Source organism: Muntiacus reevesi, chromosome 14 (genome assembly GCF_963930625.1).
Source record: "Muntiacus reevesi chromosome 14, mMunRee1.1, whole genome shotgun sequence".
Lineage (NCBI taxonomy): Eukaryota > Metazoa > Chordata > Mammalia > Artiodactyla > Cervidae > Muntiacus > Muntiacus reevesi.
The window spans coordinates 62,413,724-62,436,374 of record NC_089262.1 but is presented as its reverse complement, the minus strand read 5'-3'; the positions used below and the strand labels follow the sequence as shown (position 1 = coordinate 62,436,374).

The 22,651-nt window shown below is 42.3% G+C and overlaps 1 protein-coding gene across 3 annotated transcripts in view; it reads left to right on the top strand.

Annotated features, from left to right (window-relative positions):
• CPEB4 (cytoplasmic polyadenylation element binding protein 4) overlaps window positions 1-8,994 on the top strand; it is a 69,575-nt gene extending 60,581 nt beyond the window's left edge. For all 3 annotated transcript variants that reach the window (XM_065905149.1, XM_065905148.1, XM_065905147.1), the window contains 3 exons: window positions 531-645; window positions 1,770-1,951; window positions 4,588-8,994. In XM_065905149.1, coding sequence (XP_065761221.1) covers window positions 531-645; window positions 1,770-1,951; window positions 4,588-4,815 — 525 coding nt within the window. In that variant the 3' untranslated portion in view covers window positions 4,816-8,994. The remainder of the gene's footprint in view (window positions 1-530; window positions 646-1,769; window positions 1,952-4,587) is intronic.
• The last annotated feature ends 13,657 nt before the right edge of the window (window positions 8,995-22,651 follow it).

Genomic DNA, 22,651 nt, shown 5'->3' with positions numbered 1-22,651 from the left:
TGGACACACTGAAGTGTTTTATCATAAAACATTTACTGGAGATATCAATATTTTTATTTTGAAATGCTTTACAATGCAATAGATTTGTTAATATTAGGAGTAGTTTGCATTTCCTGGACATAGATTTGGACACACAATCCTAGTTTCTTAGCACTGTATACTAATCAGCATCAAATACCATGCTAAATTTAAATTATATGGCTGCTGAGGGGTTGGGTAGGATCGAGGCCCAAATAAGCTGTAAAATAGTTAATTAACTTACAGATAATTAAAGTTGTGTTACTATTAAGCAGTTTGGTTTATAATAGGCAATTAAATTGAACTTTCTAGCCTTGGTTAGATTACTTTTAAAAATGAAATGAAGGGTTGGGATATGCTTTTAAATCTTTTTTGGTTTTCCAGTTGTATTGATTTTTAATTATATAAATTACAACTTTGTAAAGTAAAATGTTCTGTAATAATTGTAAACTTCATTGCCACATAAATTGGCTGTGTTGAGACTGAGACATTTTGGTTTGCACACTCCCTAGGTACAGATTCGGCCTTGGAATCTCAGTGACAGTGACTTCGTGATGGATGGTTCACAGCCTCTTGACCCACGAAAAACTATATTTGTTGGTGGTGTTCCCCGACCATTGCGAGCTGGTATGATTCAACAGAGCAACAAAAACTCTGTTTATACCTTAGCATAAGAAATATCTTATACAGACTTTTTTAGGATAAATTTTCTGTAATGTCTTAATAGTGAGAGTCCTGGACTCCAAGTGTCTTAGCTTAAATTCATGTGCTCTGTTCCAGTTAATAATAGCTGAGTAACTTTGGACAAATTGATTTCTCTAATTCTCAGTTTGCTCATCTGTCAAATGGAATTATAAGTATGTCCTTTATGTAGAGTTATTCTGAGGATTAAATGAGGTAACAGATGCCTGGTGCTTAGTGCAGGGTCCCGTCATGCTCATGCTCATCACTCTCATCACCATCCAAGAGAGAAAGCCTTTCTGGGACGGATTAGGTATCGAGATGTTCACTGTTTGTTCCCATGAACCCATGTGTAAAACAGCTACTTACTGAGCTCTGAAATTTACAAGAAGGTTCTCAGCAGTGCATCGTGTTTTTAGAGCAGTACTCACAGAAGAAATTTCATCCTTAACTTCAAATAATATGAGTTTTAATATTATAGGTGAGATGAAGAACATAAAATGAACAAGAATGCAATTTCAAAATTGTAACATTTCATGGAGAATAAGATTCATTTATTATTTCAAATTTCTGTGTGAAATTTGGCAAATAGCTAGACTATAGGGAAAGGTAAAAGGGTTTTAATGGAAATCTTCTCAAAGGACTCCCAGAGAGTCTACCAGTTAGCTTTCTAGTGTTAAATGATTATTAAGCATTACATTGTTAACTGGTAAATTTACAGTGGCGTCGTGGTATGGAGCAGATAGACCAGGGTAGTAAGTCCAGCACAACCACTTTACTACCTGTGGCCTTGCGCAGGTTGATCATCCTCTCTGTGCCTCAGTTTCCCCAGGAAATCGCTACCTGCATCATAGGGTTGTTTAGATTATATGTGAACCACTCAGCAGAGTCCCTGTCCTTAGTCACAGTAGACAAAAACGAACACAGCAGCGGACAACTGATTATAATAACTAGTTTCATTGTAATAATTACTATAATGATGGACAGATGAGCTTCTTTTGATGAAACCTTTGGTGAGCCAGATGATGTTTCCTGGCCTCAGATGTCCTCTCTGCTCCTTCCATATGTAGTGGAGCTCGCCATGATAATGGACCGGCTGTACGGAGGCGTGTGCTATGCTGGGATCGATACTGACCCTGAGCTGAAGTACCCCAAAGGAGCTGGGCGAGTCGCGTTCTCGAATCAACAGAGTTACATAGCTGCTATCAGTGCCCGCTTCGTGCAGCTGCAGCATGGAGAAATAGATAAACGGGTAAGTCCCGGGCTGCCTTCTGCGGAGTTCTCAGAGGGGCCCTCCGTGCCGTTCCCAAGCGCGCAGTGGGTGAGACTTACGTGACAGGAAGGTGACAGCTGACTTATGCCCATTGGATCTACTAGATGCAGGCTCCAGAGCATATCTAGGAACCTCCTGTGGCCTCCTCTGCCCCTCTGTTCTGAGTAGCCTGACATAGCACTCCAGGCATTTTGCCCGAGTCCACTTAATCTTTCCTAAGCTATCACCTGCATCCATTCATTTGCTCAGTTAGTCATTCAGTAAATATTTACCAGATCCTTCGTACTTCATTATATTAAGTATATAGACTTGAATGCCTTTGAGATCTCCTCACCTTTTTTTTTTTAACCTGGGATATCAAGAACACCTCAGCAAGCCCTATTTTCCTATGCACTATGTAACAAATGATTGAATAATTCACTTCAAGGACTGTGTCTAAGAAATAATATTTCATTATAACAAATTAAGTAGAAGAACTCAGAATCCCTCTATTTGTAATCTCTTTTACCACCTGAAATTTGGTGGTAGTTCATTAGAATTATTTTCACACTTTAAATTCCTGTTTGTTGTGTTTATCCTCTATCAGAAGGCTGGAGAAAACCTCTGAGATAACTCTTCTGTTTTTTAATGTATTGTATTTGAGACTCTGTGTTCCCTTATGTGTCTTGTTTGCATTCACAAATTTCTTAGCTTTGTGTTTCATGCATTCAACAAATACTTTAGTGCCTAGGTACTCATGGGTTTATGTTCTGGTGGATGGAGTGTGGCCTGTGAATAATTGTGTTGAGGTAGAAATTTACCCTAGAATGTGAATCCACTGCACTAAGAAGCACAGTGTTTAGTTCAGTTGAATTTTTTCACAGAAAGACCTTCTTGATGAAGAAAGCAGTGCATTGATTTTCATTCTGGTGTCAGCTCCTTATTTCATGCCAGACTGGTACTTTGGTTAGGGCTGACTGAGATATCCAGCACTCCAAAGCCCTGTGCTCAAAAAAGTCTTTACTGATTGACCGTATTGTGACCTTCTCAATTTAGTATGTAAAAACTATCAGTCACTAGTGGTTTACATGGGAGAAGGAAATGGCAACCCACTCCAGTATTCTTGCCTGGAGAATCCTGTGGACAGAGGAGCCTGGAGGGCTGCTGTCCGTAGGGTTGCACAGAGTCAGACACGACTGAAGCGACTGAGCATGCATCCATGCTTTGGAGAAGGGAATGGTAACCCGCTCCAGTATTCTTGCCTAGAGAATCCCAGGTACAGAGGAGTCTGGAGGGCTGTTGTCCATAGGGTCACAAAGAGTCAGATGCGACTAAAGTGACTTAGCAGCAGCAGTGGTTTACATTTACTGCTTATGTTCCATTTCATGTATATTCCCCATAAGTGGTAGCTGAAAATTTCTCATCCTAGTGGTCATCATACTGTGAATATGTTAAAGAGAAAGGTATAGATCTGTTAATAAACATGGAAGAAGGGGGCAGGATTAGTTGCTGTATGTGTTAACATACCTTCTTGATTTTTATTTACACTAAAAAAATATGTACATTTGAGTAACAGTCTCTCCCACCTCATTGCTTCATTCCATCATCGGTTTAGGAGTTGTAAGGTTAGCCATTAGAAATTCAGACTTATCTTGTATTCTGCTAGGATCTCCAGTTCTTTGGCCAGTGTTCTTGCCACACTGTAGATGTTATGGAATGGCCTCGGGGCCAGAAGCCTAATCTTGTTAGATCCGCTCTTCTGGCCTTCTGTGTCACTCCTCTTTTTGTTCATGGTTTACCTTCGTAAGGATTCCTTGTCAGAAGTGGATGGCAGCAGTGGTAGTAATAGCCTGGTGTAAGGGAGTTTCAATCGTGAGTCTCTCCAAGACTAAAAATAACCAACTCTTTTTCTCACTGGAGAATTAAGAGCCAGGTTATTTTTAATGCTTGAGAGGCTCAAATGACAGATCGGCCTATTGAACACTGGAACAGACCCAGTTTTATAAATTTACCTCTGACTTTTAGACTGAAGTAAACCATTCTTCCTGACAAAGAACAAAGCAAGGTTTTAGATTATGAGTACTATGGCTGTGTCTTGTTTTCCTGGAGTTTGAGGTTTGTTATAATACCCAGGATGTGTACACTGTAAATAGAAACCGTGACCCAAGCCTTCTTACAGCTCAGAGGCTTACGGTGTAGAAGGCAGGAAGCTTCCCTCTGATTTGTACATTGAAGTGCTATTTTGTGGCTCTGGGAATCTCTTAGTTGGTCTTGTGCAAATTATAATTCCACGTATGACAAGAATCCAGATCCACTAATTAAAGTGATTGTTTGTGTCTGTGAAAACTCTCCCAACATTAAGTTGACTTCACTTTTAAATTTATGCTGGAACCTTGTCTTTCATTTGAAACCTCTTTAATTAATAAGACAAAAATATAAAATAATGGGCATAAAAACCTTACCAGTTTCTTAAAAGATGATAATTTAATTTCAGTAAAGGAGCTATTGACCCTTCCTTTTGGACACCTTGGCACAGATTCATTCAGACAGTGGATGGAAATGTACACACACAGTCTGAGTTGTTAGGTCCATTCACTGAGAAGTGTTAAACGTCTTTCTTTTATTTTTGATTGCAGGTGGAAGTTAAGCCATATGTCTTGGATGATCAGCTGTGTGATGAATGTCAGGGGGCCCGTTGTGGGGGGAAGTTCGCTCCATTTTTCTGTGCTAATGTTACCTGTCTGCAGTATTACTGTGAATATTGCTGGGCTGCTATTCATTCTCGTGCTGGCAGGGAATTCCACAAGCCCCTGGTGAAGGAAGGCGGTGACCGTCCTCGACATATTTCATTCCGCTGGAACTAAAGGATAACTACAGTGCTCATTTTCAGGCCTCAGAATAAGTGCACTCTTCTGTTAATTCTGCCCCCTTCCTCAACCTCTTCACGCTGGCATGTCCTTTTGTGCAGTCTGTAACTTAACAGTAGTCTAACAGAGAGAATGACCTATAATATAGGTGTTTTGTAGATTCCCGTGTCACTGAAAACAAGATGTATGAACTCCTTTTTTGTATTGCCATCATGTTGCATGGAAGTTTCATTCTCTTGTTTTGCTGGAGACTAAGAGGATCCAAACTTCCTGCAGCATTTTCTTAGAGGAGAGAGAAAAATATTAAAAGAAAAATGAAACAATAGAGTATTTTGGGTTTTTAATTAAATTATTGATAATATAACAGATAAGAATACTTTTATTAAAATAACCACGTAACAATAACACTATCAATCTCTCTTGATGCGGGGTTTCCCCCAGGGAAGTGCTTTTGCCTTTCTCTTTCTTTTCTCTCATCTTTTTTGCCTCTCTTTTTTTCCCATTCCCTTTTTGTTCTTTCAATAGCAGTGGAGGAAGTTAACAATTATTAACAGGAAAGAGCATGTTAAAGCAAACACAAATGCATGAGCAAGGTTGAAGCAGCATTATAACTAATGTTAAGGATTTAGAGGCAGAATATTATTTCGTTATGCCTCAAAGTTACTACCACATCAGAAAAAAAGAGTAAAGTAGGCAGAGCTAGATTTATTTTCTTTTAAACAGGTTTTTAAATTTAGAATGTAAAAGTTGGGTACATTTATTTCTGAGGGGAGTGCACTTATTTATTTTTAAACTTTTACTTATCCGGTCACAGCCCCAGGAAACCTACCAAAGCTAGAGTTAACGACAACTGGTGGGAAAACTAGCATTTCCTCTCCTAAAGAACAAATGTATAAATTTTATTTTTGATGTTATATATAAACTCTATATCCTAATTTCCTAACACTCATCAGGTGTCAGCCTTTGCTCTCCATTTTGACATTAAAAAAAAGCAAGCAAACAGATCAAGAGATACCTCAAGGATATCATTTTTGATTTTGTGTTAGACTACCATGTGTAGCCAAAACTGGAAGACAAAACCAATATTCAAATTGGCTGCTGATTGGCTTACTTTTAGATTTAAAGTTACTTTGGATATCCTGTAATTTAGTTGTAACATAGAAAATGAAAACAAAAAGTAGTTGCAAAGTGTTTTGCACTGTTGAACTAAGTAACTGTGTAAATCTGTGCAAAGGTACGTATGTTTATCTTACTCTTCCTATAAAATAAAATAACATTACAGTTTCAGAATTTAGCATGGGACATAGTCAGTGTTTGAAGTGCCAACTTCATCAAGTAATGCATGCTTTATTATAAATAAAACTCTAGCTTTTGAAAGGCGTTATTATATGTTGAACAGTATGCTTCAGGGGTAAATTGAAAAATAGTCTCTTGAAGCCCTGGTCATTGGAAGTAACTTTTATTTTAGTGGACATTCTCTTATGAAATGCCCTATCCACCATGAAAAGGATTATTATCATCAGTGTGCAAAACATTAAAAACAAAAATCGAATGGCAATCTTGCTAGTTGTGCTACCTAACAGTACCATCTTGGATCCTTCAAAACCAAAGACTTGCCCTAGCACTGCAGTGAAACCACCTGACTGATGACCCCTACTGATCATGTTTAGGAAAAGCAATCCTTTATTTTTAATCCAGGCTTTAATGAACTGTATACCTGTTAAGTTCCAAAGGTCAAAATGGAGGCATTTGCTGTCTAACAGTCAGACACAAGAAAGGGAGCTGCTTATTAAAGAATCCCCTGCAAATATTGAAAGCGGTCCTGTGAACGGAGGGTGCTCTTGTGTAGCTGGTCAGGGACTTTTTCTTCTTTTCTCCTGAATGACATAATTCTAATTGGAATGTTCATTTGCCACTTTTTATTCTTTTCAATGCTTGTAGGTGGCTTGGGGTGTGCTGTTGTGCTGTTCCTACTCAGTAAACAGGTGTGATGAGCTAACAAGAAATAACACTGTTTGAGAACTAGCTTTGAATAATAATTTTTCCCTTTGTACATGACCTGCTGAATTTCGGTACAGTGTTTTTGTAGCTAACTTATTTTGTCATGCACATAATGTATATTTGTTATGCACTACTTTTGTATATCTTGTTTTTCCAACAGTGAACATTTTTAGGCACACTTTTCACTGACGGGATATCTCTTTATGCAATACCTCAATTTTTCATATTGCAAAGAGTAGCTTTTTGTACTTTTATTACTGAGAGATCTTCATATACTTCATTTTTTAATATAAATAATTTTAATAAATTTTATTTTCTTATATTCTGCTTTTTATACATTTCAGTGCTCTGCATACATTTTAAATTATGAATGTTGTGCACTGGCAATGCTATTTTAGAGTCTGCAGAGAAGAGAAAGCATGTTGCTTAAACATCCTTCCCCAGCACCAGCTATTGGTGTACCTATAATTTAAGAGATAGTCTATGTAAAGTAACAAATTAATGAAAAAAAATTCGCATGAAAATGACAGATAACACTGTAGTTCCTAAAAAAAAAAAAAAATTAAATGCATAAGCATAGGGTAGAAATTTAACAAAATTGTCTACAGCTTCTTACTAAGTTTTTAAAATTATTCATAATGCAGACATTTTTGGTGAATGTTTAGCCATTTTTAATATTAATAAATTGATGTTAAGTGTTTGATTCAGAGATGTCTGCTCTTTTAAATTATATATAAAGAAAAAAAATAGCCTGCCGTGGGACAGGTGTGTAATGTTAGTATGCATGACTAATGTAAGAAATTGTTATTCTACTAATATTTACTTGTGATTGTGTGACAAGCGTGTTTACAGATTATTTGGTTACACTTCAATTTACAGGGCATAAACAATTATTATCTATTACTCTGAACTTTATTGATTAAATGTCCTTCAGATTACATGGGATTGTAGTTGGGAGTTACCATGTAACTCAAAACATAATTAACATGTAATTAGTTTACAGATTTTAGGGTATCACTTCAATTTACCAAGCATGTAGTTCTAGCGCACTAGCATGGCACCAGCCATGTACTTACAATGTAGTTACAGAGTAATTACATGGTTATTTTTGCAATGTAAAATAAAGTGTTTCTGATTATTTTCTATGTAAAGGAACCCTCTCCCTTCCCCTTCTGGTCCCCACGCTTTGGTATAATATATATACTTCTCCATACACAGACCTCTGCAGAATGCAAAATAAAACTTGCAGTGAATGAATTTAGCATTTTATGAGAGTGCTGTTGGAAAGACTTGATAATTCACCCTTTTTGTTTTGAAGAGTTGAATCTTCTGTTAAAAGGTGATTTAAAACTTGAATGTGATGAATTGTGGCAAGTTAACTTCAAGTTATGTGCAATACTTATTTCAAACTTTTGAAAGATCTTTGCAGTGTAATTCTTTGTTTTTAATTGCAGACATTTAAAAATGTCATTTTCTACTGTTAAGAGTAATCCTCTTTCTTGCTGGTGTTTCTAAAGAAAAGAATCAGAAATCAATCTTTCTACTAATGTAAATTTGAGATTATTTTTAAAAATGGAATAAAAGAGGTTTTGGTCATTTGCTTTATTTTATTATCTTATTTTAAAGCTACTGTGATTGATAGCATTGTAAGAATTGGGACAATATTGTATTCAACTGTTTTATTTTTTATATTTTTAAAATTTAAAGTATAATTAGTTTTTATAATTTTCATCAGATTTTTGTTATATTTTTTGGAAGTGAAACTTTTAGCAAGTGGGTGTCTAGTTTTTACTAATCCCTAATGTTTTTTTTTCCAGTGTATTGCTCATATTATCAGAAGGAAAAGTTATTTAAGTATGTCAGTTAATTGTACTACTTGGCTGAATTTCCATATAGTTTTTACTGTGTATGGGGAGGTTGTAGTATTTATTATAGCATTTTAAATAAGGGTAATTCATTTTTTATTAAAGTCATTTTCACGTTAAGTTCCTATTTTTGTATGTTCTACTCTTAAGTTATATAACACAGTTCCTTTTTTAAAAGAGTTCATTTGTTGAAGTGCTAGTGGAAAATTAATGTTATTAAATAGTTTGCAAATGACTATTTATACCAGTATGCGTATAATTTTTAAATATTTGTAATGTGAGATGTTGAATGAATAAAACTTTTAACTCAGCTTTCTTTTAATATACTTATTTATTTTCAACATAAGTAGATTGTGCTTCCAGGGTTGGGAATATATAACATTTAAAAAATATTAGGAATATATTCTTTGGCCAAAACAGAAGAAACTGAAATGAAAAGATGTTGGTCGTATAAGTGCTCCTGGCAGATGTGCCTTGCTTATGCAAACACCTAAATGTCAGTGGTGGTTGTCTTTGGCCTGCACAGTTACTTACACGCTGCCCTGCAGAGACCTTTTTATCTGTAGTCTTCAGCATGTGTGTGAGGCCTGAGCCCGCGATCCCAGTGTTCAGTCATCTGCTTAGGGCCAAATATCTGATGAAAGTAGGGGAACATGTGTTTATTTAATAGGGAAAGTCGGTGTCTGAGAGGTTCAGTTTTGAGTCTTTGTCAGTGAAGAACCTTGATTTCTGGCCATGCCAGCAAGAGGATCTGGGTTAACAAGTCTCTCTCGAATTTTAACCCTCCAGTTCCTCCCTGTATCCTCACATCACAGGACGTGGCCTCTGGGATTATAGTCTTTACAGCATGTGAGTTGAAAGTGTTATCTTTGTATTGGCCCATAAATCGTGTGGGCCACTGAGTGCTGTGGTGTGTCAGTCATTTATATGTTAAGACTGCATGTTCAAGCTTTCAATGTTTTTGCTTTTGTTGTTTAGTCACTGACTCTTTGCGACCCCATGGACTGTAGCCCACCAGGCTTCTCTGACCATGGGATTTCCCAGGCAAGAACACTTGCGTGGGTTGCCATTTCCTTCTCCAGGGGATCTTCCCGACCAAGGGATTGAAACCATATACCTAGAACCTAAACCTAAAATATATCCCATTGTGTAAAATTTAATTTCTACTCCTTCTTACTTTGAGCATAGTATTCTTAAGCCTGGAATAAGCAGTTCTTGTCCTTAGATAAATGGACTCTGAAAGTCTTTTGCTTTTAAATTGCCTAAATATTCCCAGTATGCAACTCGTTCAACTATAGGAGTTTCTGATAGTAGTAACCAAACCCAGCAGTGCATAGGACCCCCCAAGAATACTGGGTCACAGCAGCTTTGTCTGACAGTATGTTCAGAGTTCCGTGCCATGCCCATGAGACAGCCCCAGGGACGCAGGAGAATGTGGGTGATGTTTGGTTGCCACCTCTGCAGTATCCCTGAACTTTCTGGCATGGTTTCAACACTAGGGGTAGGGGGAAGACATAGGTAGATTTAGCTTCTTTATTTCAGGAAATAATTATTTTAGGCAAGTACTGTATCAACTATAAGTGATATAACAACTATATCTTGAAATAATATATAGGTGCAATACTTCTGCTGTCCTAAGTCACAGAATGGTGACTCTGGAAAGGGTGTGCAAGGTTATAAGGGTTGTATTTTCTTATTTTATTCACTGGTCACTTACCTAAATCCAACCAACAAGGAAAGCTCTATTCCATTCTTAACTGTCCTTAACAATGAAGTCATTTCATAACTTCTTTGGTAACAGGTTTGTATTCACACCCAGTTCAGAAGGAAAATAAGTCATTTTGTTAGGAATTTTTTTTTTCCAAGTTTGAGAAATACTTAAAAGTTGGCTCAAAAGTCTGGGAAAGTAAATCCCTGATTTTAAAAATTAAGGAGCATTGAAGATGTCAATGAAGAGAGTCAGACACATTTAAGGGATTATTTTTCTGAAGTATGTACTGATAGAATAATAAATAAGAAACTTTTAATATTTGTTTCCCAATAGTCCTTACTGTGAGAAAAGGACAATAACAACAAAAAATTCTGTCATTAAATTAGCTTAGAAAGTAAAGCATCCTGTTTCTTAGAAAATAGGCAATTGGGTTGGCTTTGAGAAATTCTGCAGTGAAGAAAACCTATTTGCTTTGTTTCAAATGTTTTTCCCCCAAAATTGCTCAGACTGTTGGAACACTGTCTCCAGGTAAAACAGGATCTCCTGGCACTGGGGTATTTTGGGGTACCCTGCTTTACATGTTAGTATATTTGCTGGTGTCAGCCTTTGTTCCTGCCCTGGCCGAGTCTTATCCTTGGCTGTCACCTCATTCTGCATTGAACTTAAGTGGGATTCTACGTACTTGCCTAACCTCTAACCCCTGTCCGATTGCCAGTTCAGCTCCTCCCCTCCTCCCTCTGTTCCCATTCCAGGAGAAAAAGAGATTAGTCTGCATGAACTATCAGCTTGTAAAGCTATTTTGATTATACTCCTCTCTAGCTCAGATTAAGCCTTGTGGCTCATGAGTGCCACAAATACCATGTCACCCACAAAACCTGTGCTCTGAATTGGTCTTCTGTGGGATGCTGTCTACCTTTCTGGGAATGCCTATCACTTCTCTCCTTCAAAAATGTTCTTTGTCAACTTCCCTCAGTACACAGTCCCACCCCATGCTCAGAATAGGGACCACAAACTTCAGATAAATGAGAAATCAGAACATGCACATTTGTGCCCCACTATGAACTCCTCATCTGGCAGCACTCATTCAGCCTCTTTTATTAGAGAACATTTTGTTTTGGCATGCCTGAGTCTTTTCTGGTGTTTTTTAACTTCGAATCTTTTTCTAGTCAAATCAGGTGTCATTGTTGGCGGGCTGGGAGAAAAAAAAGTGTCACTGTGATTCATTATGGTGACCAGAGTTGGAAAAGTACAGTTTGACTCAAAGAAGTTAAAAATGAACAGCAGCATCGAAATCCAGTGTGTGCTCAAACACAGTATTTTCTATTGCATACAATCTGACTAAGTGTCAGTAAAAACCTGCTTGTGGACAGGTGGGAGGTAGAGTGTGGTGAGTCAGTGAATACAGTGCCAGAAATTCAGCCTCCGCTTGCTTCATCCTTTTCATTGGAGTTCTATTTCAGTAAGCAGGGCTTTAACACCATCAAAATGTCAATGCAGTCAAGCAGATGTCACCATTTTTAAAGAGACTATTTTCAACATTTCTCTAACCCCACCCCCAACACCAAAAGACGCAAGAAAAGAACCAAACACACCCATGAAGGATCCCCACTAAACTCAAGCGTCTTTAACTTGTTACCAGGAAGAGAACTGGCAGTGATATGTCTCTGAAGCAGTATAAGGTTTTAGACAGAATCCAGGAAAGACCTGAGTCCTCTTATTTGACCGAATCGAGGCATAATTCACCTCTCATTGGAGGGAAAAGCCAGGCGGCCCCCTGTGTGTCTAACTGCAGGGGTGGGGAATGGATGTGGAATGGCTTCATGACTGCAACGATGGCGGTTGGTTCTGGGAAGAGGAAACTGGCAATTGCTCGTCAATTGTGATGGGTCAGGCACTTATATACGTCGGCAGGTTACACACTTCCACTCCTCGCCCACGAGGCACTGAGCAAAATACTGAAAGCTCTGTCCTGTAACGGTTGGGTGACCTAGAAGCTTACACAGCTAGTGCGTGGTAAAGCTTGAACTCCAATTCCCACCTACCACATCTCCAATTCTTCCCCTGTAACCCTCATCTGGTCCCATTATTTCATGGCAAATAGATGGGAAAACAATGGAAACAGTGGCAGACTGTTCCAAAATCACTGCAGATGGTGACTACAGCCATGAAATTAAAAGATGCTTGCTTCTTGGAAGAAAAACTATGACCAACCTAGACAGCATATTAAAAAGCAGAGACATTACTTTACCAACAAAGGTCTGTCTAGTCAAAGCTATGGTTTTTCCAATAGTCATGTATGGATGTGAGAGTTAGACTATAAAGAAAGCTGAGTACCAAAGAATAGATGCTTTTGAACTGTGGTGTTGGAGAAGACTCTTGAGAGTCCCTTGGACTGCAAGGAGATCAAATCAGTCAATCTTAAAGGAAATCAGTCTTGAAATATTCATTGGAAGACTGATGCTAAAGCTGAAGCTCCAATAATTTGGCCACATGACGTGGAACAACTGGCTCCTTAGAAAAGACCCTGATGCTGGGAAAGATTGAAGGCAGGAGGAGAAGGGGACAACAGAGGATGATGAGATGGTTGGATGGCATCACTTACTCAATGGAAGTGAGTTTGAGCAAGCTCTGAGAGTTAGTGATGGACAGGAAAGTCTGGCGTGCTGCAGTCCATGGGGTCACAAAGAGTTGGACACGACTGAGTGAACTGAATTGAACCCTCATTGCTCCTAGAATAGCGATGGACAGAATTTTTTTTATTCTTAAGACAAAAAAATTAATTCGTAAACATAATCTGGGTGCAAGCTGTCATATTTGAAAGTATAGAGGGAGGATGATGAAGCAATTCTCTAGAGAGAAGGTGAGTTTTGATTGTGAACCCAGACATGAGGCCGCTTGCTCCTCAAGAACTAGTTCTTGGTTTAAGGATTTACTTAAGATCATATAGGTGGGTGGCAGAGGCCAGGGAAGGAAGCCAAATCTTTTCTGTCAAGCCTGGGTGACTCCCATTCAGCTGTACAACTCTTGCCTGCCCCACTGGCCCTTGTTAAAAGTGTGTCTGTGATTCAGCAGTCAGGCTGGGTTATACATTTCCAGGAGTAGGGGCAAAGGAATTGAAACCTTGTCATTTCTTTTACGTCAAAGAACTCCAGATTCCTTAGTGCATATCTTTTCTCTTTGACTTCACTACCAGGAAAGGACACATATCAGTTTGAGGGCAGGAAACAAGGGAAAAGGAAGGACCTTTTCTCCACCACAGTGAACTCCCAATCCCAGAAACACAAGCAATCCATAGCTGCGAGAGTAATAGTCATGATACCGATAACAACATCTACTAACACAGATGGAGTGCTCACCAGGTGCAGGCATTGTGCCTCTCTGCCTGCCCCCACAGCCCGATGAGGCAGGTACTGTTGGCATGCTCATTTTAAAAGGTGGTCAACATTCAGAAAGGTTCATTGGTTTGCAAAGTTAGGGTTCACACACAGGAGCTGTTTCACTTCACCCCCTGTAAGTTTCTAACAAGAAAAATTTTATTAAACCTTTATCCTCCAACCCTCCCCTCTGCATTGACTAAGAAGTCACCAAGAAGTGATACTAAAAGTATACATCAGTTCAGTCACTCAGTTGTGTCCAACTCTGCGACCCCATGGACTGCAGCATGCCAGGCTTCCCTGTCCATCACCAACTCCTAGAGCTTGCTCAAACTCATGTCCATTGAGTCGGTGATGCCATCCAACCATCTCATCCTCTGTCATCCCCTTCTCCTGCCCTCAATCTTTCCCAGCATCAGGATCTTTTCCAATGAGTTAGTTCTTCCACCTCAGATAGTCAAAGTATTGGAGCTTCAGCTTCAACATCAGTCCTTCCTCTCAAAAAAATTCATTTTGTTTGAGAGGGATGTCTTTAACGATAAGGTGATGGCTATTCTTTGTGGTTATTATGTTGTCTGCTAAATTGTCATGAGCCTAAGAAGTGGTCCAACCAATCCTGATCACATGGGTGCTAAGGAAGGATCTCTAGTTAGCTGGCTGGCTGGATGGATTCAATGGCTAGATGAATTGGAGGGGCACATGGATGAATGGATGAAGGATGAATGGATAAATGGATAGGTAAGTATGCTGACAGACAAACACAGATAAAATATACTTGTCTATATTTATAAATCCTTTTTTCAAATTCAAAGAAAATCCCACCAAAATGAAAGGGTTTTACTTCTTTCTATAAAGCTATAATTGAACACATTCTATATAGAAATCAAGCCTCTTTGTAAATCTTTTCCTTTGAGACTCTGCACCATCTCTGTCATCAGAACCAAAATAGTATTGAAAATCCAAAGGAGAGAGGGAGAGGCTTTCTTACTGCTGTCTCCTGTCAAATTTCAAAACAGCACTTGAATATTTTGCTTCTGGACCGAGATGTCAGAATCGTTAAAATAGATTTCTACTGAGAATTTATGTCCCATATATATATATATATATATGTATATGTAAAGAAAGAAGAAATGTTTGCCATTTTTAGAGCACCAGAGCTGTGGAATGCAGGGCTTTGATCATCGCTGCAGCCTGAACAGCTGTTCCTGAACAGATGTGATGCTGTGGAGCCTGGAAGAATCAACTTAGAATTCTGGAACATAGATTTGCAAAAAGGTCCTTCTGAGGGAGACATTAGGCAATACGCAAATACAGTCATCAGCAGCTTCCTTTTTACTTGCCACCCAAAGTCTTCAAATCTAACAAAGACCAAATGCAAAATTCTGCAATTGGAAGGGATGCAAATGGGGCTCAAATTTACTGCCCTGAAGTGTCCCACTTCAAACAGGATCAGCAGCCCCTACAAGGGGCAGCAGAAGGTGGTGGGGAGGAGGGTATGTGAAGGGGCGCATGCAGGGAATGGAAAGGACGGGAAGAGAAGGACAGCAGAATCCAGCTGTCAAGGGCGATTTAGTGTCCAGAAGCCAATGGCACCTCCCTCAACACACACCACACCCTAACCAGGATGTAGCCTCCCACACTCCTGATGAAAATCTCATCTCTCTTTCTCCTAGGGTGAGGCAATTTTGTAGTGTAGTCACCCATAAAGGGGGGAAATTGGAATCTTGTTTGGCTTTCCTTATACTTGTTTTCCTCGATGGCTCAGCGAGTAAAGAATCCGCTTGCAATGCAGGAGACACAGGAGGCTTGGGTTCAGTCCCTGGGTTGGGAAGATTCCCTGGAGGCGGAGACTTCCCTATAGCTCAAACGGTAAAGAATCTGCCCGTGAGGCAGGAGACTAGGGTTTGATCCCTGGGTTGGGGAGTTCCTCTGGAGAAGGGAATAGCAATCCACTCCAGTATTCTTGCCTGGAGGATTCAATGGACAGAGAAGCCTGGTGGGCTACAGTCCATGGGGTTGCAAAGAGTCGGCCACGACTGAGCTATTAACACAATCCATACAGTCCTGGAGGAGGAAACAGCAACTTACTCCAGTATTCTTGCCTGAAAACTCCCATGGACAGAGGAGCCTGGCAGACTACAGCCCTAAGGCTCACAGAAAGTCAGACTCGACTCAGTGAGTAAGAGTGCACGCATACTTGTTTTATGTCATTATATTTTCTTCTTTAAATTATTAATACATATGGAGAGTGGAGTACCGTAATTCTCAAACGTTGGGGTTATACATGTCTGTTTCTGGTAAGAGTTACTGCCCTGTTATCACAGAGTAAGTACTCAATGCATTTACCTGTTATTAGTAGCAACATGATGACATATGATTAGTAGCATCATAATAATGACTATCTACACTGTTACAGATGGCAGGACCTGTGCTGGGTGGGAGGCAGGAGTGGGCGGCAGGGTCACTGGCAGAAGGGGGAACCCTCTGATGCTGCCTTCCCACCTCCTGCTTAGCCTCACATTTCCACCGGATCTAGACTGGCAGAGTTGCCATGGTGACGGAGAAAGCAGAGACTCCAGGCCCAGCACCGCATCGCCTAGTTCCTGCTTTCTTCCTCCTACGGGGTGGGGGTTGGGGAATCCATACACTGTAGCAGAGGGGCTGAGCCTATGCTACCAACGTGAGCAAAACTCCAAGGGGCCATGAGCTGGGACTTGTTTTCTGGAATCTTCCACTTTAGGGAAAGAAGCAGGAAAAGAGGAGTGGGAGCTTGAAAGTAGGCCTTTTGTCTCCCAGCTGACCACTCCATTATCCTGCCTTTGAGGAAATATGACTTTCAGTTCCTCAATTATTTCCCTTTTGCCCTCACAAATAGCAAATTTCAGGCAAATGTGACCCAGACACGGTGTGGGATAGTAGAGGCCTCTTGGGATCCGTGGGGTTAAGGGTGTGGCTCTGGGGTGAGACCCTCTCCCCCCACCGCCCAGCATTTCTGTCCCATTGCCACGCCTGGCTGAGTGATTTCAGTCACACTAGGAAACCTCTGAGTATTGCTCATCTCATCCATCGGAAGGGACAAATAATGTCTCCATCATTAGGTTGAGGTGAGGATTAAATGAGGCAATCATGAAAAAAAAAAAAGAAACCCACAAACTATAAGCATTGGTGACTCTTACTATCATGACCATTATTGTCCTAGATCCTGACATTGTGGCCAGTCTGTTCCCCTCTGTGATATCACACCCAACCCCACCCATCTCTGGTCAGAGAGGGCAGTGATCCTCAGCTCCGATGACTGGATCAGGTGCTGTGAAAGTCTAGTGCTCTGCCCGATGCAGCTAGAGTAGAGCAGAAATCTGGCTTCGCCAAGCCTTGATAAAGCCCTCCAACAGCTCCCCAAGGCCCTGGAAATAAAATCAGCATGTTTTCCCAGGTGTGGGTGACCTGAATGATCTAACCTTGCTCCCACCCCAACTTCCTCTCCTAATCCTTCTCCGTCAAACCTTCCCAGCACAAGACAGACCTCTCTCTTTCCTCCAGTGCAAGCCACTTTTCATGGACAAGGTCTTCCCACTCCTTTTTACCTCCAGTAAGAAATCATCTGCCTGCCCTGCCCCACCCTCTCCACCCTCAACTCAGAACAGAACTGGCTCTTCCTTCACCCTTTGGGGCTTAGATTAAACATCACCTCCTCTGAGATAAATTCCTGAATCATCTTTCTAAACGCCCTCTGTTCCCGCACTCACCGTCATCACACTTGACTTGTCATCAGAAGCTCTTCTTCTGACTGGCATTTATTACAGTGTCTAATTATCGCGATACATAATTTTCGTACCTGCTTTTTTAGGTGAGGCAGACAAGTGCTGCCTGAATCCTATTTGTGTCCTCAGGACTTGTCATGTGCCTTGCACACCGTAAGTGCTTATTAAATGTTTGCCGAATGGGTGACTCACAGGATCCTGACGTTCATTCTCTTTCCAAGGCCAGCTCTCAAAACTGCCACTAAGAGGACGGCTGGCCTGCAGTGGGGCCTCAAGGTCCAGGTATTTCCCAAGCAAGATAGAGATGGGAATGCTTGATAAAGGCAGTTCAGAGTCCTCAAATGCCAGTGGGTGCCAGGTTCACCTGGGGATATTGTTCAAATGCGGGTTTTAGTTCTGCCTCGAGAGAGCCCGAGACTGCATTTCTAACAAGCTTCTCCGAACCTGCTGGAGAAGCCAGAACCTAGTCCCTGCGGAAACCTCGGAGAAACAAGAGTGGGTGCTGGGAGAAGAGAGTCTGACTGGGTTGTGGGTGCAGCCCCCGGACTGGAAGTGGGGGCACCCCGGACCTGGAAGGGAGGGTGGAGGACGAGAGAGACCTGGCCTCCTCTGATGCCAGAACAGACCGGTCAGATACAGCGAGAGGAGGGGAGCGGCTGTGTCTCAGAATCTGCCTTAGCCCCAAAGAGAGAATGCTATCCATGAGTTTGCTCATTCAACAATTATTTTCATATTATTTATTCTAAGGTTAATGTGGGGATGTGTGTGTGTGTGCTCAGTCATGTCTGATTCCTTGTGATCCCATGGACTGTAGCCCACCATGCTCCTCTATCCATGGGGATTCTCTAGGCAAGAATACTGAAGTGGGTTGCCATGCCCTCCTCCAGGGGATCTTCCCAACCCAGGGATTGAACCTGTGTTTCCTGCATTGGCAGGCAGATATCTTTACCACTGCGCTACCTGGGGATAAGACACAAAATCTTTGTCCTCTTGGCATTTACATCCTAGAGACAAAGACCTACATTTTGAGCCCTCAGCTCTGTGTGTGTGTGTGTGTGTGTATGTGATTTTGGTGATTCATTTCAGCAGTCTGAGCCCTGGTGAAATGAGATGCCCACACCTAGTGTTGAAAGTTGTTGGGTGGATCTTAGGAGATAATGCCTTACAAAGATAAGGGATTATTATTGTTCACAGAACCACTAACCTCAATTTTGAACTTGCATTCTGTTAAACAAAGGTGGCAATTTGCAAAGGAGAATCATATCAAGGAGTTTTCTTATTCATTCAATTATTTATAAAAGTGTTTGCCCTGTTCTAAGCTCTAAAAATATTGGGGAGGCAAAGCCAGCAAAGTCCCTATCTGTTGGCAGTTATATTTCAGAAGATGAAATCTGACAACCCACAAGAAGGCACATACATAAACCAGAAAAAAATAGTGCTGTTAGTGTTATGAGAGAAACAAAATGATAATATAGTGGAGACTGAGAATGGGGCTACTTGAACTGGGAGATTAGAGAAGGTATCTCTGACAGGTGAGATTAAGCTGAGATGTGAATAGTAAGAGAAAAAACAAGCCATGCCAAAATCTGAGGGAAACATATTCTAGGCAAAGGAAACCGCACATGCAAAGGTCCTCAGGCAGTACTGGGTTTGGTACATCCAAGGCAGAGTACTGCAACTGGGCTCAGTGACAGGAGGAAAGGGTCAGGAGATGAGCCCAGAGATGGCAAGGGGCCAGCTAAGGAAAGGCATTCCCAGCAAGGGTGCAGACTTTGGATTTTATCTTTAAATCAGATGGAGAGCCACTGGAGAGGAGCTGAAGCAGAGTGACGGGAGCTAACCTGTGGCCGCTCTGCGTCTGCTCACGGCTGTGGTTCCCAGGGGTCACGTGTGGGTGTGAGAGCTGGACTATAAAGAAAGCTGAGCGCCAAAGAATTGATGCTTTTGAACTGTGGTGTTGGAGAAGACTCCTGAGAGTCCCTTGGACTGCAAGGAGATCCAACCATTCCATCCTAAAGGAGATCAGTCCTGGGTGCTCATTGGAAGGACTGATGCTGAAGCTGAAACTCCAATACTTTGGCCACCTGATGCGAAGAGCTGATTCATTGAAAAGACCCTGATGCTGGGAGGGATTGGGGGTGGGAGGAGAAGGGGACGACAGAGAATGAGATGGTTGGATGGCAGCACCGACTCAATAGACATGGGTTTGGGTGAACTCTGGGAGTTGGTGATGGACAGGGAGGCCTGGCGTGCTGCAGTTCATGGGGTCACAAAGAGTTGGTCACGACTGAGCAACTGAACTGAACTGAACTGGCAATTGCATGGAGAATAGGTTGTAGGGGAAGAAGCATGGGAGCAGAAGAACCGTTTAGCAGGGGATGGTGGTGGGTCTCTGGATGATGTCGGTGGGTGACAGAGCCTTTGAGACAGGCAAATGGCAGGGCACAATCTGTAAAAGAATGACAGCCATTGAGAGCACTACATAAACTGGTTAGAACCAGCTTGGTCCAAGATGGCGAACACCTGGCTTCCACCGGACCTTGATCCTCAGTGCACTCTGTAACCGGTCAGCAAGCTGAGTGGCACGCCCACAGGTGCCACGGCAGTCCCGAGGCTCACCAGGAGAGGCCAGAGAGTGGGCGCCGGCCCAGCTCCTGGGAGTGGCCGTCCCTTCCCCAAAAGAGTTGGGGTGGTCCTCCCAGTCTTTAGCCTATGAAACTGCCCACCCTATAAAAGCTGACAGCCCCACACCCTGGCGCCTCTCACCTTCTGAGATGGCCCCCACTCCGTGGAGTGTGTGCCTTCCTGAATAAACCTTTCATATAACTGTGGCTCACCCCTGAATTCCCTCCTGTGCGGAGCCAAGAACCCACACTCAGTGGCCGTTCCAGGGGCTCGCCGGAGACTTGGGGTGTGACCGTCCTCTCTGGCTCCACGTTCTTTCCTGCAGCAGCCTGAGCTAGGAGGACAGGGCGGGCGCGTGAGGGCTGTGTGTGGGAGGAAGCGTGCGGAGGGAGGGAGGGCGACGAGTGACTTGGGCTTTGGCGAAACCCCACATGCTGCACTCTTTTGGGAGGAGACACAATTGACCCTGCGGCACTAACCCCATTTCCTTGGAGCACAGCAGCAAAGATAAAACCTTCGTGAAAGCAGAGGGAAGCAAGGCCTGTCCTAATCCTACGGGGAGACACAGAAGCTTCGGAAAGAGGGTATTGATTACAAGGGATGGTCTTTACCCCAGTCCCCTCCTTGTCCTCTGAAGTCTCATTGAAATGCTTGGCTTGTTTGAAAGGGCGCAGAGATTCTGCTTTAACAAGTACTGAGTGGCATTTAGCGGCATTGAACAGGCTCTAATTCTGATTAAGCATTATTTTGATTCAGAGAGGGTATATGAAAGGAAGATGAGATAGTTGGAGGACGTAGACAGTTCAGTTAATCTTAGGGATCGGGCTCAGAAGCTGGGCGCTGGGGGGGGGGGTGTGTGTGTGTGTGTGTGTGTGTGTGTGTGTGTGTGTGTGTGTGTGTGTGTGTGTGTGTGTGTGTGTGTGTGTGTGTGTGTGTGTGTGTGTGTGTGTGTGTGTGTGTGTGTGTGTGTGTGTGTGTGTATCGGGTTAGTGTGGTAAGGCAGCAAGGGAACGGGAAAAGGCGCAGTTTCCCCACTCTCAAGTCTAGAGTTTCTCTCTCCGCTCCCCACAGGGTGAGGTCTTCCCATCCATTCTCTCTCAACAAACCCAATGTCAGTCTAGGCCCCCAGGGATCCAAGTCCTTTCAGACACAGAAGGCCCCAAATGGAGACAGTTGACATTAAACTGTAACCGCAGAGATCCAGCAACAGAAATGGGAACAGGTCAAGCCATCACGCACCTTTAGGCTTGAGTGCCACTATCACACCCGCTGCTTACAACGCACAAAGAATTCAGTCTCAAAAATAATTCCTGGAATTTCCTGGAGAAAAGGATAATTCTGTTACATTGTATTTTGGGCGTTAATGCCATTTATTGGTTTGATGTAAACATTTTAAACATACCACAATTTCTTCATTAAAAAAAAAAATCTTTTCTCTCTTATCCCTCCTTCTGCCATAGAATTGGCCTGGGTTTCTTTGTTTCTCGATGTCCTGGGGTTAGCTTTTCGAAAGTCGGGGCGGGCTTGGCATCAAGGACCATTCTGGCCCGCCAGCCCATCCTACTCACAGGAACACAGTGGAAGCTGCCAGAAGCACACGGCAGAGCCTGGAGAGCAAAGGAACATTTCAGGCACAGACGAGGTGGAAAGGCCCTTTTCTGACAGTCATCTGCGGCTATCTCCTCAGGGGACCATATGTCCCCGAGCCTGCTGCTGGCCAAATGAAATTCATGACTAGGAATATGCATCCTTTGGTTTTCTGCTCCTGCAGCTGTTGGATGAGAGGTGGCGGAGGGAGGAGCAGTCCTCTCCTTTTCGTGCTGAAACGCCATCTCTCACAATTGCTCCCGGTTTCCCTACGCAGGGCGCCCCCCAAGTAAGTGCTGAACTTCTCCACCTGCCCTGGCCAAGCAGCCCTGGCCACGCACCCTAGGGTGCCTAGGAATGGGAAACATGCTTTCTCCAAGTGCCATTTTCAAAAAGCTCAACTGAGGAGAGTTGGGGTTTGAATTCAGACTACTCATTCCTTGGCAAAAAATAAAAATGGAGTTCTTTATTTCTCAAAGTGGAGGGAAGTAAAGGGAGACGATTTTATCTGGGAGCTGCGACTGCCACCTGGTGGAAAATGCTAGCTGAGCAGCTAAAACGGCTGTTCACTTTTAAGTCAGCCCTTCATCCATTTGGTCCCTCTTCTGCTGTTGTCTTCATGGGAAGAAGCTCTTGGGACGGGGGCGGGCAGGGGGTGGGGTGTTGGAGTGGAGGAGGGGCCAGCTATCACACAGAGAGATAGAAGTCGTCATAGGGAGAGTCCTGAGCAGGGGTTAAGGGCATGGGTGCGGGAGCCACATGGCTCAGCTTTGATCTCTGCTCTAGGAATTTAATGGGATGCTCTGGTGACTCAGACAGTAAACAGTCTGTCTACAATGTGGGAGACCTGGGTTCAATCCCTGGGTTGGGAAGATCCCCTAGAGAAGGAAATGGCAACCCACTCCAGTA